Source organism: Parasteatoda tepidariorum, chromosome X2 (assembly GCF_043381705.1).
Source record: "Parasteatoda tepidariorum isolate YZ-2023 chromosome X2, CAS_Ptep_4.0, whole genome shotgun sequence".
Classification (NCBI taxonomy): Eukaryota; Metazoa; Arthropoda; class Arachnida; order Araneae; family Theridiidae; genus Parasteatoda; species Parasteatoda tepidariorum.
Genome location: NC_092215.1, coordinates 14,845,743 through 14,862,511, shown reverse-complemented (window position 1 = coordinate 14,862,511; position 16,769 = coordinate 14,845,743). Strand labels below are relative to the sequence as shown.

The 16,769-nt window shown below is 28.0% G+C and overlaps 1 protein-coding gene across 4 annotated transcripts in view; it reads right to left on the bottom strand.

The window, feature by feature from the left end:
- Positions 1–16,769, bottom strand: part of LOC107455346 (atrial natriuretic peptide-converting enzyme) — a 396,108-nt gene that overhangs the window by 83,352 nt on the left and 295,987 nt on the right. For all 4 annotated transcript variants that reach the window (XM_071188087.1, XM_071188085.1, XM_071188086.1 and 1 more), the window contains one exon: positions 2,550–2,758. In XM_071188087.1, coding sequence (XP_071044188.1) covers positions 2,550–2,758 — 209 coding nt within the window. The remainder of the gene's footprint in view (positions 1–2,549; positions 2,759–16,769) is intronic.

Genomic DNA, 16,769 nt, shown 5'->3' with positions numbered 1-16,769 from the left:
ATTTATATATATTTATATATATACTTTTTTTTGATCACAAAGAAGAAATAACAAAGATTAGTTATTTGAAAGGAATGAACATTTTTCTAGTCTTAAAGTATAAAAATCTAAGAAAATATCCGCGTACATACATAAGAATGTTACTCTTAAAAAGTGATAAGTACAAACGAGGTTTAAATACGCGGTTTATTGACATTTGTGTGCATAACAGCAATATTGGTTGGATGTATATTTATTTTGAAGAAAAATGGAAGAAGAAATAATTATATAAAAAAGATATTTAATCTCTTGATTTTAAATGTTTTAATATTAACAAAAATGCGCAATATTACATTTCTTAATATAACCTCTCTTTCTCACCCTTGTCGTAAACTGTTGTTGTTAATTTACGTCGCACTAGAGCTGCACAATGGGCTATTGGCGACGGTCTGGGAAACATCCCGGAGGATGATCCGATGACATGCTATCACAATTTTGATCCTCTGCAAAGGGGATGGCACCCCCGCTTCGGTAGCCCGACGGCCTGCGCGTGAAGTCGAGCACTTTACTGTAGAACAGTTTAACGAGGACCAATACCGAGCACCCTCGTTCCCTACGCAGACTGATCCAAGTGGTCACCCACCCGCACACTAACCGTAGCCAGTGATCTGCCAGTGATCTTGACTTTCGTGATCTGCTGGGTATCGTGTCTTAACGATCAGTCCACTGCGGGACTTTCGTAAACTGAAAATAAATTAAGGAAACCTCGATTCCCTTCAAGAGTGACACCATTTATGAATGATACTTTTGCATTTGTAACATTAAAAAAAAATGTGTAATATAAAATATGTTCAATTATTAGAATTTTGAAGAACATTGAAAAAGGTTTCTAAATTCTTTAATTAACCGAGTGTCACGACCCATAAATAGTAAATATTTAAAGAAAAAGTAAAAAAGGTATAAGTGTACGGTTTACTCTTAATGAAAGCTGCCATTCTCCTTAAGTTTGAAAATCTATTGCAAAATCTGTCACCAGATGGCGTTTCTTATGAGAAAAGCTATAGAACAATTATACATATATTTCCATGAGTAGCTGTTAATTTTAGTCTCTGACTTAGTTGCTGATAACATATTTATTAAAATTTTCATACCTTATTAAACAGACGTACACTTATTAAATAGACGTATACTTAGTAAATAGATGTCAAAACTGTTAAAAATATAAAAACTGAAGTTCCATTTTTATTAAAATTTTCATTTTAAAAAAACAATTTATTTACCCTCCTAGTAATTAGCAATTAAATTGTATATTTCTTATATAAGCCTTGACTTTAAGGAGAGAAAAAGCAGAAAAATTGCTCAAATTTTGCTTTTTTGTTATTTATTGCTTTGTAAAAGGGTTGCTTCGAAATAAAAGTCATTTATAACATTTTTAAACAATGAGTAAGCACTGCGGAACAAATTTTTTGTAGCATTTATACAAATATAGCTTAAATTGCTTGGGGTGATATCAAATCTAAATTGAGTTTTGTTTCTTAAGCTGCGGATTTTGTTTTAAATGACAGTCTATTTTTGTCGAAATGTACAAGTTTAAAAACGTTATATGTGACAGAAGTTATATGTGACATAAGACATAAATGTGTCTTAAGTCTTCTGGGAGAGTTAGGGCACATCATCAGGATTAAGTCTGCATAGGAATTCATGCCCGGAAATGTTGTCCTATATGACTAGGTACGCTTTCATATCATGACCTGTTCATAATCACACGAAGAAATAATTCATAATAGGGTACGGTACTTCTATTTATGGCACACTAGAGCTGCGCAATGGCCTATAGGCGATGGTCTGGGAAACATCCCTGAAGATGTTCTAGAGACAACATACATACGTTTTACAAAGAGGACGCATTCACACACCATCCATTCATTCGCAGATCGTGATTTTGATCTGAACTAGAGCACGATCAATCCCCGATCCAGTACCCCCAAAGGTATTGATTTATTGCAGGAAATTGGAGAACTTTGTGACCCTAACAGATTTAAGGAGAACCAGTCAGTTTATAATATGGAAGCGTGCCCCTAGTAGTGAATGACGTCACTTTAATATATAGGTTATTTTTAATTCCCCTAAAATTATGTTGCTACAGCTACGTTACCTCCTGTTATATGTAACATTTTTAAACTTACATATCTGGACATAAATTAGGTTAAAAATATCATTAAAAAGACTATAATTTGGAGAGAAAAACTAATTGCAGGTTTGAAATCAGGGATACGAAAGTATCTTCTTCTTAGGCACTACAGCTGGTTACCGGCCAAGGACGTATCAGTCAATTTACCCTATTTAAATCTATTCGATGCTATATTTCTCCATCTATTATTAACTTCCAGATCCTTTAACAATTTTTATACTCTATCTAACTAACTTGTTCTAGGTCTTCCTCTTTTTCTTTTTCCCTCTGGTGTTTCAAGATTATTTAGATTTTATTATCTTAGATTTATTAAAAAAATATCATGCAACAGAATAAATTTTGCAGGATTATTTACTTAAAATTGCAATAAAGTACTTACCACCAAAATAAACTCCGGCTGCTGCTCCAAGAGAAACAAATATAACTGCAAGAATGACACAGGCACACGCAGTTGGTGTGCAGCCTTCTTTGTGGGTAAATTTAATTTGATGACTATCCCCACTTTCACTCGGTGTACCACAACTACTGCTGTTAGTGATTGCACTAAAAGGAACTGAACGCTGTTGCAAAGCGTCCATACTCAGGCCTCTAAAAGAGAAAAAGAAATCATAAGCAAAAGAAGTGGATTATCTAAACTTTAATAACAAAGTTGTCTGTAAGAAAAACACAGGAAATATTGTGACAAAGTATAATTTAAATGTTCTTTTTGTCTGTGCAACAATACAGAAATGCTTGTTTCAAGCTTGATTCTGATTAAGGAAAATTATTTTATTATTATCTTTTTATCTTCAATGTTACTTTCTAACTGGAACGAACAAGTTGAATATACATAGTACCATATAAATATACAGTTAAATAATTGCTAACTTCAACACGAAGGGTTTCAGTGAGCACCGATGTAACACGGAGAATGCATGTAAACACCGTCAAAGATCAGTTTCCCAAAATGTTAATAAGTATTTTATGTTATTTTATAACCGTCGTTGAACAGCCGACGCAAATTTAAGTTTACGACTACCAATGTTGAACTCCGTAGCCTTATAATTTTAAACCCAATCCTGAAGACAAGGAAACTCCTGGATCAGTACCTCCAGAGGTTTTGACTTGATATGGAAGACTTTGTTACCCCGACGGATGTAACGTGCACCAGTTGCACTTCAATACAAGGGATTCTTCGGTCGTCTGGATTCGAACTCCCATTCTCACGATCACCAGTCCAACGCCCTTCCAACTAGGATATCCCGACCCAAGTTAATAAGTATTTTTGTTCGTTAATAAGTATTTTTATATTGAACAGTCGACCCAATTTTGGGTTTACGACTACTAATGTTCAACTCCGTAGCCTTGTAATTTTGAACCCAATCCTGAAGATAAGGGGACTCTTGGATCAAGTATTGGGAAAAATTTGCCTTCTTGAAGGATTTTTTTTTTGATGAAACTAACCTGCATTTGCGTTACACGGAAAGGAAGACCACGAGAACCTCCCACGGCTAGCCTGACGCCAAGGGGATTCTAACCCATGATCCGTCTAAAACTGAGGACGTTTCACGTCAGCACTGTGGTCGGTCGCAAGCCGGAAGCGGTATTCGTATCAATCAGTCCTTGCTGGGATTCGAACCCGATTCACCTCATTGAAATTATTAAGTATTATTGATTGTGCTGCAATTTTTGTCATGTCATTCATTTAAATGTTAAATAATTAAGTTAAGTAGTTGAAAAAAGAAGACAGCAATACCATACGAAAATGTTAAGAAATATTTTTCGAAGAAAGGATTCAGATTATTGTTCTTCTTGTATGTCCTGTTTTATAAGGTTTTTATACAATTCTTCTAGAATGATATTTGTATAGAAGCAATAAAAGCTGTATTTTTCTTGAGTTCGTTATATTATTCCGCCGTTATTATTCCGCCTACATGATTCCGTTATATTATTCCGTTACATTATAAAGCTACATACTTAAGCTAACAAAAACATTATTAGGACTGTATTTACAAATAACTTCCTGCAAGAATCCGGTTTAAGAAATATTGTGAAGATTACTTACGTAAGAGGTTGTTAACATCAATCATTACATTCATATCAATTTGAATATTATCTTTATTAAATAACTGAATGAAATTTCAAGAAAAAACATCGATTTGGAGGGTGCATAGATAAATCGATACACCCTCTGGTGACTATGATTTCGTTGTAACTTTAAACAAATTAGTTAAACTAATTAGATTTTTTCCTTCTGAGAAAAGAAAAAAAAACTTAGAACTTAGAATTAAAAATAAAAATAGGCTACACTGTCAACCAAACAAATATCAGAAACTTAAATAAAAATGCTTAATTAAAAATAATTTCGATCAATAAAATTCCAAAAAATATTCACTGCCAGCTTTTGATCTGTTTTTAGAACAGCTCCTAAAAAAGGACGTAGAAGTATACGTTTAAAACAGAATTTTTTAAATTTATTTTTCATACTTTTATTCATTATTTTGTATTAACTTGGGTCAAAATAAGTGAAAAATATTATATCTAGCATTTTAATAATTTATGGTTATGAAATACAACATGAAAGCATATCACGCATTTTAAAGCAGAAAATACAGCATATTTTCTGTATTGAAGATAAAATCTTCCAAACACAACTCACTTCCAAAAAATTATTTTTCTTCAAATTTGCAGTTATTTAGATCTAACGGAAACAGTTATTCGGCATTGAAAATCAGAATTGAATTTACAGAAACAATTATAGATAAGTTTTCGAATGTTAATGAAAAAAAAATTCAAACTACTTTTTCGGGTTTTATATTTTAGTACAAATATAATTCCGATAATCTTTTTAGTAAATATTTAGACTGGTAACATAATTAAAAAAGACTAAAATATATTTTAAATATATTTTTTCATAATTAAAAAAGACCAAAATATATTTTTAATATATTTTTTTCATAATTAAAAAAAGACCAAAATATATTTTTGTAATTAGAGTGTCAAAAAAATATATAAAAGGGGCACTGGTGTCCCATCTGCGTCAAAGGGTTAAAGGTACTTTTGCCTATCCTGGGTTAAAGGTTAAAGGTACTATTCATAGAAAATTTTAAATGAAAAGCAAGCTATTGTGATATTAGCTACGCACTTTTTATCCTAATTCATATTTGAATGCATGTAAATGAGGTACCAATGAGGAATATACTAGGATTGTTGTATTATGGAAAGGCGAAGAAACTTATTTGGAAAGTAATGCCTGATATATGCACATGTCTGAATATCTGAACTGATTGACTGCTTTGATCTCAGATAGCTATAGCTACTAAAGATGAAATAAATGTGACATATGCCTATTAAAGAGACCTGTTTCTGTCAACGTCCCAAAAGGACAATAAAGTCTTGTAACTGTTCAATCTGGAGAAGGCTATATTTATGCATTATGCATGAAGTGCTTTTGGAAATAGGCCCCTCTATTGAATCTTCACGTGCAAGACATTAGTAACAGCTGCACTTTTCCACGATACATACTTGAAATAGAACATGCTTCAGACTTAGCTGTCACTATCAGAGAAGATCTGCTTAGCATTCAGTGAACATCGAATGGGGTAAAGTTTTGGCAATGATGCTTTAGAAGAGGATTCGATGTCAAAAGCGCAATTTTGAAAAGATAAAGAAATGTGTATTCAGTTGAAATCGCTTTCTTTTTGGTCAAATATTTTTCTATTTTGTTAGAATTGATAATGTAAAGGGTTTTTAAAGAATATGGTAAAATAATGAAAATTTTTGTGAAGATTCTTAAAGAGTTTAAAAAAAAAGTTTTTTGTAAGAATTTCAAACAATGATAAATTTTTCAGTTTTTTCTAAATTGTTATGTCAGGCATCAAAATAAAAAATGTTTAGGGCGATTTCACACTGTGAAAATTTCGAGATCAAATAACGATAAAATGTACGGTTACTCAATTTGCTGATGCCATTTCCATTATTTATTACCGGGACATGTTACCGAACAAGAAATCCGATGTAAATTTGAAATAATAAATTAATGTAAAGTCACTGAATCACTCTAATTAAATAAATATTACGGTAAAAATTATATAGTGATATTTTACAATAGAATGGATTTGCACCCAATGCAATGGATGATGCACCTAAAAGGCCAGTATATTTAACCGTAATTTGATCCTGAAATTCTTACAGTGCACTGTGCAGGAACAATTAGAAATTATTATTTTCTCATTTTTTTTATATAAATGTGACTAATATGAATACAATTATATTTATTATATTCTAAACATTCACAATTAAAGCTAAGATATTTCAGACATTGATACGCATTTGCAACACATTTTTGGAAAACAAATATTAATTAATTATATGAGTCAAGAAAAAAAGGAATCATTCTTTAGATACTTATATGAATATTTATAAAAACTTTCCGGAATAATTTGCCATTAATTTTTGCAATTCAATTAATGCGAGAATATTTGTGTAATATCCTTTTACAGTGAATGAATAAAAATATTAAAAAGATGGATTTAGCTGATTTATTAGCATTTTCTAATAAAAAGTTTATTTTTCCCTGAAAAAGAATTATTTCTGTATAGAAGACTGCAAATTAAAAGAATATTATTTTCTTAGAAACGTTTTGTTATCCCTTATGAAATTATATTTTTATTAATTTCATGTAATATTTCATTAGGATGATTTTACTCCCGAGTTTTAATAGTTTTTTAAATATGTTGTATCCTAGCATCAATAATATGGAATGCGAAATAATTAACTAGAAAGGTATAAAGAAAGCCATGATGTTTTTATAATTTGGTTTGATTTTTAAACGTCGGTTTTTTAAAAAAACTGATAAAGAAAATAATAAACAAAACAAATCCCTATCATACATAATCTTGAGTTTTTATAACATTTTCCAAAAACACAATATCAGAATTTTAAGTTATTAATTTCTTTTAAAAAATAGCATTATAATTAAAACTTTTTAGCGCACATTAAATGATGAGAAATAAAAGAAGCAAACAACATTTTCCTTAACATTAATTCAAAGTCAACCTCGCTTAAGAATCGTCCCCAAAAAAGGTCCCTATACTAAAGAACACTTAGGTACAAAAATAGGGTTTGTATCCATGGTAATTTCAAAAATGATCTATTTAAATTATTCTTATAATAAAAAAATACCTTACCCAAGAGGCAAAATAGTTACAACCTAAATAAAAAAAAAGAAAGGCTACCGATCTAGGCCATAAAGTTTTTTTTTGACGTCTTTCTGAAATAAATTACTGCTTATTGATGTTCTATACTACATCGTATTACTGCAGGCAGCTAGGAACGCTCTTACAACTTTCATTCCCAGGAGTCTCACGGCAAAAAGATAGATCAAGGGGAAAAAAAGTAAACCAAATTCACCCTATGTGACCAATTTTTATGTTTACATGTATAGTTTACTAATGAAATGTTACTTTAATCACTAAGAACTGTGAGGATCATACATAAGTTTTACTGCAATTAGGGGATTACTATTTTGCCTTTATTTCCAGATTAGTTTTATTCCCTTAGGGTGGAGTTCTCATCGCTTTTTCTATTTCTTCAGTGAAATAACCCAATATATTTGTCTTGTTTGAATAAAAAGTATTTTTATTTCTTCAGTGGTATTGAAAATGGTTCAGATTTTATATTTATTAGATTAGATTTATATTATATCAGATTTTATATTTTTCAGATATATATATATATATATATATATCCCTGACCCGTCAGTTGCAAATTTTGCATGAAATACATTGCTATGCAATGCAGTGAATAAATTAATGCTTTTGCCTACGAGATGAAACATAGGTGCCATACGTATATGACATCAAATATAAATGATACTTACTTACTAACACAGACGATTTTTATTCTCATATTAATGGCAACAGTAGAAGAGTCTAAATAATTGTTTGGCAGCGCTTAGTTCTTTGTAAGTTATTTTCCTTTTTTTTTAATAACATATATCATAACTGAGTCTTAAGTTTTTAATGCAGTTGCACAATAAATAATAATTAAATTTCTAACAAAAGAAATTGTCAACTCTATTGAAATTTTGATCGGCAGAATTCAGCGCAAGTGACGAAGGAAAGTTCGAGAAATTAGTGCTACAACAGAGATGAGTAATGGAAGTGTGCAAAGCATAATTCATGACAATTTGGAATTTTGAAAAAGCCCAGTGAAATGGTTGCCTAGAATTTTGAGCACAATTCAAAGGGATGCAAGGAAAGACATTTGTCAAAAGCCGTGGTTATACAATAGTAGTTACATGTATTTCACTGGGAAACAGTTGAATATCCTCCATATAGCTTAGACTTGGCACCCTCGCACTTTACTCTACATGCTTTTTTTTTTAATTTTTATTTTTCTTTTTTTAATTTTTATTAAAGAAAGATATTTTTCTCTAAGATGCGTTAAGTGATATGTTTAATAGCATAGAAGCCAAAATTGACGGTTTAGCAATAAACGTAAATATTATTTTATTTAAATGAACTTTGTTTGTATCACCAATTGATCAGTTTAAAACAAAAATGAAAATTTATTTCTAGGGCACAACACCGAGTTGGACAATCTGTATCTACTTAAATATGTCAAACAGCCTAACAGCTTTCATTTAGCCGGAAATTATAGCTATTAAGTGGCCATTTACAACTCTCTATTGACCATTTTATTATTTTTCCTCACGAAAAAAAGATTTTTACTATAGCCGAGGTATTCATATTTATATATCAATGTGCCAACTGCCCATTCATGTCAAGTTTAATAAAATGTGCTTAAAAATAAAATAGTTCTTAAAAATATAAATAAAAAAGTCTTTTTCCATTGAATCAGGTTTGTCATATTTAAAAATACGACTTATCGTTGAGTAAATGCAGATCCTAATTTCTTTTTATATTTTTTTTAACTATGCCGATACAGCTAAGCGTGGAAATCTATAATTTTTCATAGAACTAATGTACTTAATAAAGCATAGGAAATTTCTAAAATTATAAAACAAATTAAATTAGAAAAATATTTTAACATTCAGCTGTTGACATTTAGGTCCAAAATCTGTTATATGAAATTTAAAAAAAATCAGCTGAAATAATTCCTGGAAACCGTTAAATATTTCTAGTTAATCAGTTAAATCAATAACAAAGATATAAGTAATTTTAATAGAAAAAAATATCATGTCTTCTTAAGATATTTTCATTTCTGCAACAACGAATACTTCATTAAAATAACATTGTGTATAACTTCAAATACCTCTCGAAAATTTAGTAAAGATTAAAAAAATAATTGCTTTACGACCACACTTTTCTTTTTCAAAAATTCTCGATTTTGCGAAAAACCAATAAATTAAAATCAGTAAAAACTTAATAAAACTTTAGAATAAGCTTTATTCTTTGAGGGATATTTTTTCTTGAAAATTTTGAACACTTTAAATGTCTTGTAGTAAAGTAACTTCAGAGTGCTATTCTTTCAAGTGGTCTAAAATTAAGAAAAAAGACAAAAAAGCATAACATTTTAAGAAAGTAGGGACCAAAAAAACTTAAATCATTAATTAATCTTTTTCTTTTAGAAAGAGTGTATTTCCGCTGATTTTAATTTTCTTTTCTAACAGAAAATTTCAAAAGACATTTAATAAAAAAATTAATTTAAATAGTTGTTTTATCTTATGTCAGCAATCGAGCAATGCTTGCTTTTCTGCAATGATTTTTCTCATTTAATGTTTTTGAAATATTGGCTGATTCTACTGCTTTAGCTTTTTATTTTCATTGAATCTCCATCAGGAAGAATGAGTTCATTAATTTATATAAAAAAATCATTAGGTTGTGGAATTCATATTATGATAATAGAAAATGAAATTGGATCTTCATATTAAAATAAATGTCTGGGATAAAATTAGTTGATAGTTGTAGATAATTAGTTATAGTTATATAGAGAGAACAAAAATAGCACCACTTTTTTAGTAACGATAGAAAAAATTATATGACTAATGTAAAAACTTATTTTTTCTATTCAACGGTTTTTGCAGAAAAAATGCAATACGTTGGTCTAGCAAGTTTTATATTATTATTTTTTTTTTCATTTTAGAAACGTCGTTTTATTATGGTTTTTTTCAGCTAGCATTATCTTCTGCAGAGAATATATTAATTCAATTTTGTAATTTGATGAAAATAAGAATTCTCTTTTACTTGATAGCACGCAACAAACCGACCGTACATTTTTAGTTTCTTCAATTTTCCTTTGATTTATTAAATCGTATAATAGAGGGCTCACATGACGATATTTTTTGTTCTTACAATGACACCACGTGACAGTATGGTGATTCGAGAGAGATAGAGAGAGAGAGATAGAGATAGATAGAGAGAGAGAGAGAGAGAGTATGCAACCTTTTCTTCCTCCTTGTTATTTCAATGGTGAAAAATCCATTCGGATATTTTAGCGCCAAAAATCTTAAATTATGTTGGATTACTGAGCAGCATTGGGTTGTACAGAAAAGTTTTTTATGACCTTACACTTTTCATACGTAAGTTAATTATCACTTTTTGGAATTGCAATAGCTGTATTTGTTATAATTTTTTTTTAAAGTTGTGATTTTTCTTAAAAATCCTTAATCTCATTTCATTCTTAATCTTAATCTTAATCTTANTATTTTAGCGCCAAAAATCTTAAACTATGTTGGATTACTGAGCAGCATTGGGTTGTACAGAAAAGTTTTTTATGACCTTACACTTTTCATACGTAAGTTAATTATCACTTTTTGGAATTGCTATAGCTGTATTTGTTATAATTTTTTTTTAAAGTTCTGATTTTTCTTAAAAATCCTTAATCTCCTTTATTCCATTTCATTCATTCTAAAATCCAAATTTATGCTTTTAAAATCATCTACCAAGTAACATAATCATAAAGTAATATTTATATTATTATATAGTGTAATTCATTATTAATAAATAAATAAATAAATAAACACACACACACGCACACGCACGCACGCGCGAAAATTAATATATACATTAATTTTCGTGTTAAAATAAATATAGAAGGCGAAGTTTATCGATATTGTTGTTTCTTTCCTTTAATAATTTTTTTAAAACAAAATTCTCTATAATACTTTTTCAATTTTTCAAAATTTTTTTTTTTAAATTTCTGCAGCTTGCTCTGAATTACTTAAATTAATATAATAAATTTTCTCAGTGAGAATAGTGGTTATTAAAGATTTTTACAAAGTTATTTGATTAATAGGGTAAAGTTTCTTCAACACTTAATTATAAGTTCCTCGATGAAATCGTCAGATCTTTTTAAATTGAAATCGTCTGCTCTTCTTTATTTTCAATAACACAGGACTGAAGTGGAGGATACAAGCAGTGGTTTAAAATCTGGTTAATTTTATCTTTACTGGTTTAAAGTTTAAGAGTTGGAGCATGTTATTTTTGGATGTTTAAGAGTTGGAGCATGATTCAGCTTCTTGTTATTCCCACATTTTATTTTATTTTTTAACTTCATGATACGTCTAAAATCATTTATTATAAACGTTTTTAAAAATACCAAGTACCAGAAAAGGTATTCATGTTGTTGGAAGATGCTGTAATTAATGTGAAATGTATGTAAAGACGTGTATTATATGTTTATGAAGTGTATTAAGCATGCGTGCATTGTAAAATTTAAACCCGCCTTTCTATTCTTCAATATCGATTTAAATAATATACAGGAATGTTGCAAGGCAACTTAGATTTGATTTTTCGGAAAACTTGTGAATCAAATTGTTACAATTTTTCTTAAAATATACGTTTTTACTATTTTTCGAACTATTCAAAACTTAAAATTTTCTTTACACTTAATTATAAGCTTTTTGATGAAATCGTCAGATCTTTTTAAATTTAAATAGAAGAGCAGACGATATCAATTTAAAAAGATCTGACGATTTCATTAAAGAGCATATAATTAAGTGTCAAAAAAATTTTAATTTTTGAATGGTTAAAATGAAAATATTTTTGTACAGCTTATACACATTAAAAAATGGGATTTCTAAAATAATTATTAATCTAGCAAATTCTTGTCGAAAAAATTATCAAATTTACTTTATTGTTCCATTAATCTTAAAGCCTTTTCTTTTTAATTAAATGCTGTATAAATTCACGTTAGTTTATCAAGTCTTATTGATTTAATAAAGTTAAGCGAGTTTATCCAGGTTCTTTTGACGGATAATTAAAAGAAATACAAATGGTAGACCTATGTATTTTGATAAAAGTTAGAAATAATAATAGTTTAAAAAAATATGCTTAGACAAAAGCAAAACTGTTCAAAAATTCTTGTTCTTTTGCTTTGGATTTGGTATTTATAATACCGAATATTAGCTTTAAATTTATGTGTCTTAAATAATATTCACCAGAACCAACAAGCTTTTTTGGTTTAACTGATGCTCAAAAACAATATTAGTTTTATTTAAATGATATATTTTTAATCTTTGATAAGAAACAGGATAGAATGTTTGCAGTTAATTTTATCATTTATTTTTAAAAAGCCGTCACATTTATTTTCAGTTATTGAATAGATTAAAATAATAGTTAGTTTAATCTTGGAAAGTCTGTTTAGTAAAAGTTTCTATATTTCACTCAGGTGAGTCATAAATAAATAAACTCTAAATTATATTCTGAATTTAGCAGGGTTTTCCGTAATTTTCTGATTTTTTCTCTTGAAATATACCACGACTTCCTATATCTGTAAAAATCCTATCCTATCTTTCTATATAGTTATATCTGTAAAAAAAATGCGAAAGTGATATTCACATCATGGTATTATGTACTGAAGGAGAAAATCTATGTCAAATTAATCGAAATTTCAAATTTATGGGTTAGATTTATCTATTTTAATTTTTTGATAATTTCTGTGTGACTTGCCTTCTTAATTGCATGACAATGCAGACATTTTAAGTAAAGAAAAAAATATTTTTTCTAAAGAAATTCTATGAGAACATGTAAGTTATAGTTATGATAACAAAAAATAAACAAATAAATGAATAAATTTTTTATAAATATGTTCATATATTTGTAAACGTAATTCCCGATTTAACAAAACAATTCAAAAGAAATCTTCACTATTTACTTCCAAGAACAACAGTTTTCTTTTAAGTACTAGATTAAAGTATTTCCAAAACAAAGAAAAAATTTAATTGCATGTCTTTATACCATATACTTTTACATTTGTGAGAAAATTTACAACACAAATGAAACTCTATCTCTGGCATTATTCGACTTTTCTGCGAGTATTTTTATAGCCGTATTTATTTTGAAAAAAAGAAATATAAAATGGTTTAATTTTGCTTCATTGGACTCAAAACATAAACTTTAGAATAAAAGAGGGGAAAAAATAGCTCGAATGCGTAAACTTTAAATAGCCTTGCCTGAAGGAAAGAAAAGAATTTTTTTTAAATAAATTCCGCAAATGGCTATTGACTCTATGATATATATTCAGAATTTCTTTCACAGCTTTCCAGAATGCCAAAAGATAAAGGGAAAGGTTTCTTTTTAATGCAAGTACGCAATGCGAAAACAGATGGGCAATTTATTAAAATCATCAATCGAGAAAGGATTCTGACAATTTTCAGAGAAAGTGCCAGTAGTGCCGGTTTCATCTTAAGTGATTTATTCATTTTGCATACGTTTAATCAAGCTAGTAACGTTATTTTCTGGTGATGTAAATTGTGAAACGTTTCCTCCAGATTTCGAACTAGAATGAAATATGTATAACTGCGTGGACCCTGAAATGAAGTATCGTAGACAATGTAAACTTAATAATATTTCCAAAATAGGACATCCCCCTATTCGGAGTTCGAAAGATAATGATAAAACTTGGTTTATAATTAGTTGGTTGGATAATGAATAAATATATATCTTTGAGAAGCATTAAGACCCAGTTTTAAAAAAAATCTTTATAATTAGGCTATAAGGTTTTTGATTTTGTATTGAACATTTATAATATTTTTATTACATTTATAATATTTTATATAGTAATATTAAATATTATATCGAAATTAAGCATCTGCAACAGCATTCTATCAATGCAGCATAAATTAAAAAGCATTTTTTTATATTTGTATTGAGAATATAAGAGATTGAGCTCTTACTAAAAAGAAAATAAAAATAAGGAGGATTTGTACTCACTTGGAAAAAAATTATAAACTGAGGCATCAATTTGTTATAAAAAAGCTGAAAATTTCTTAATATTAGCATTAACTATCTAATTAAAATTTCAGATCTACATATGTTTACTTAGAGAAAATAAAAAATTCTGGTAGCTGCAAATATAATATAAAGCAAATTATATTAATATTACCAACACTTTTTAATATTTTCACGTGCTTATGAAATTTGAGTCACAATTTAAGAGCCTTTAACCCTTTTTCTATTTGAAAACATATACATTTTGCTAATATCGAGTAAATATATTAATTTCGAATTCGACAGAATCCTTAGACCTATATTAAAATTTCTATGATTAATGAAAATAATATAATTAATACAAACGATGAATTGTTAGACTTAGTTTTTAAACATTAAAATAATAAATTCCAAATAATTTTCCTTGTAAAACAATATGGTTCTTTGAAAGCTGCCGCCATTTTCTTCATCAGCATAGAAGAAGCTAGCCAGAGGTAAACTGAATTTAACCGTTATGAATTATAGTTACGAATTACTGCAATATTGGAATCTATAAAAATCAGACACTAAAATCGTCATTTCATGTGTAAAAAGCATTCGAAAAAAATGCGAAGAAATATTACACTATCACTTATGAAAATTTTTCAATGTAATTTAAATTGTATGAAGTTCTATTTTTTTTAATTTAAAAGCGAAAAAAATAATAACAATTTCAAGTTTATAAAAAACCTTTTCAAAACACGACCAACTATAGTAGCTCTATCTATAACTACAAGCTGCTGCATTACTATTGGCACGGATGTTTCAAGATTTAGATAATGCTAAACAAATATAAATAATACTATAGAAATATAAACAATATGTAGCATACACAGAGAAACAAATTCTTTTACAGTCAAAGTACTGTATTGTAATATCATTTCTGGTTAAAAGAACCATAATTCTGTTTAATAAAACCAAAAAATACTGTATTTAAACCATTCATTTGGTGTTCCCATCGAGCCCAAAATACATCGGTAAATTTAACCATATTCTGGTAGTTTTGATCATACTTTTTTATCCAAGCACTAAAAATAATTTAATAATAAGAAAAATTAAGTAAAGAATTAAAAGTTATCCATAATAAATATTGCAACGTCACTCGAAAGTTGAAAAATTTAAAAATCAATTTTACAATCTGTTTACAAACTCTAAGCTCTTGATTTAGTTTATTTGCACTATGGAAATGCAAATTAAAATCTACTTATTATTTACTTTTCATTTCGACTTATGTTATTCAAAAAGGTAATTTTAAAGTAGTACTCATTACTTTAAATTAATTTTTCCGCTTATATAATATACGGTATTATAATTATTAGTGCATTACTGCAATAATTTTAATTATAATTCATAATTTTAATATAATTTTAATATAATTTTAATATAATTTTAATTTTAATTTAAAATAATTTTAATATAATTTTAATTTTAATTACTGCAATAATTTTAATTATATATAAATAATCATAATTTTTTNTATTAAACAATTAAGTCAGTGGAGAAAATTAATAGCTAAAAAATTGTAGCTTTAAGCATTTAAGTCTGTATAATTAAGCAATGAAAATGACGTCATATTATAATTATTAGTGCATTTTTAAAGAATAAATAGCATAATAATTTTTTTTAAAAAAACAGTGTAAATGCAGTAACATAATTCATTATATACTCCACCACAATTTTTATTTCAGAAATAACATGTATAATTGATTTCAAACAATTGATATGTGGCACTGTTTTAAGTCTTTTTTTTATTAATCAAACACCATCCCATGCATTTAAATATCCCTTTTATTCCATTATTCTTAGAAAAAGCTTGTCCGGATCTGAGATTTTGTGTTTTGATTTGTTAGAACGGCTCATGCGAATAAAAGAAAAATAGAAATTTGAATAAAGAATTGCTCATGGAGAAAATTAAAATGTATGGCCGTGAGAAGAATTTGCATAATTATGTAAAAGATATTCATTTCAATTTTTATTCTTCATGAATCTTGTTAAAGAATTGAAGTATTTTGAAAAACATTTTTTTTATCTCAGCAGAATCTTGAGATTATACTTTATTTTGACCTCATAAACATGTTTCTTGATATTTAATATTTTATGTTTTTTAATTGCCAGAAGACATAGAAATATCGGCAGTAGATTTATCAATATGTTTTCAAATAAAAATTAAAAAGTTGGTAATATTTTATAATTAATGCTCTCAAAGAAATTCTAATCAAAAATTTCGATAAGAGTAATTATTAATCTATATCTTTTATTTCGATCAAATTAAATATTATCACTTGTATAAATTATTAATTCTTTTCTCTAAGGGGATTAACTTTTCGGGATAATTTCTTCTTTGGTGGAGATTAAGTTCTCCAGCTTCAAGAGAAAAAATTCTTCTCAGTTTAGAGTTAAATACT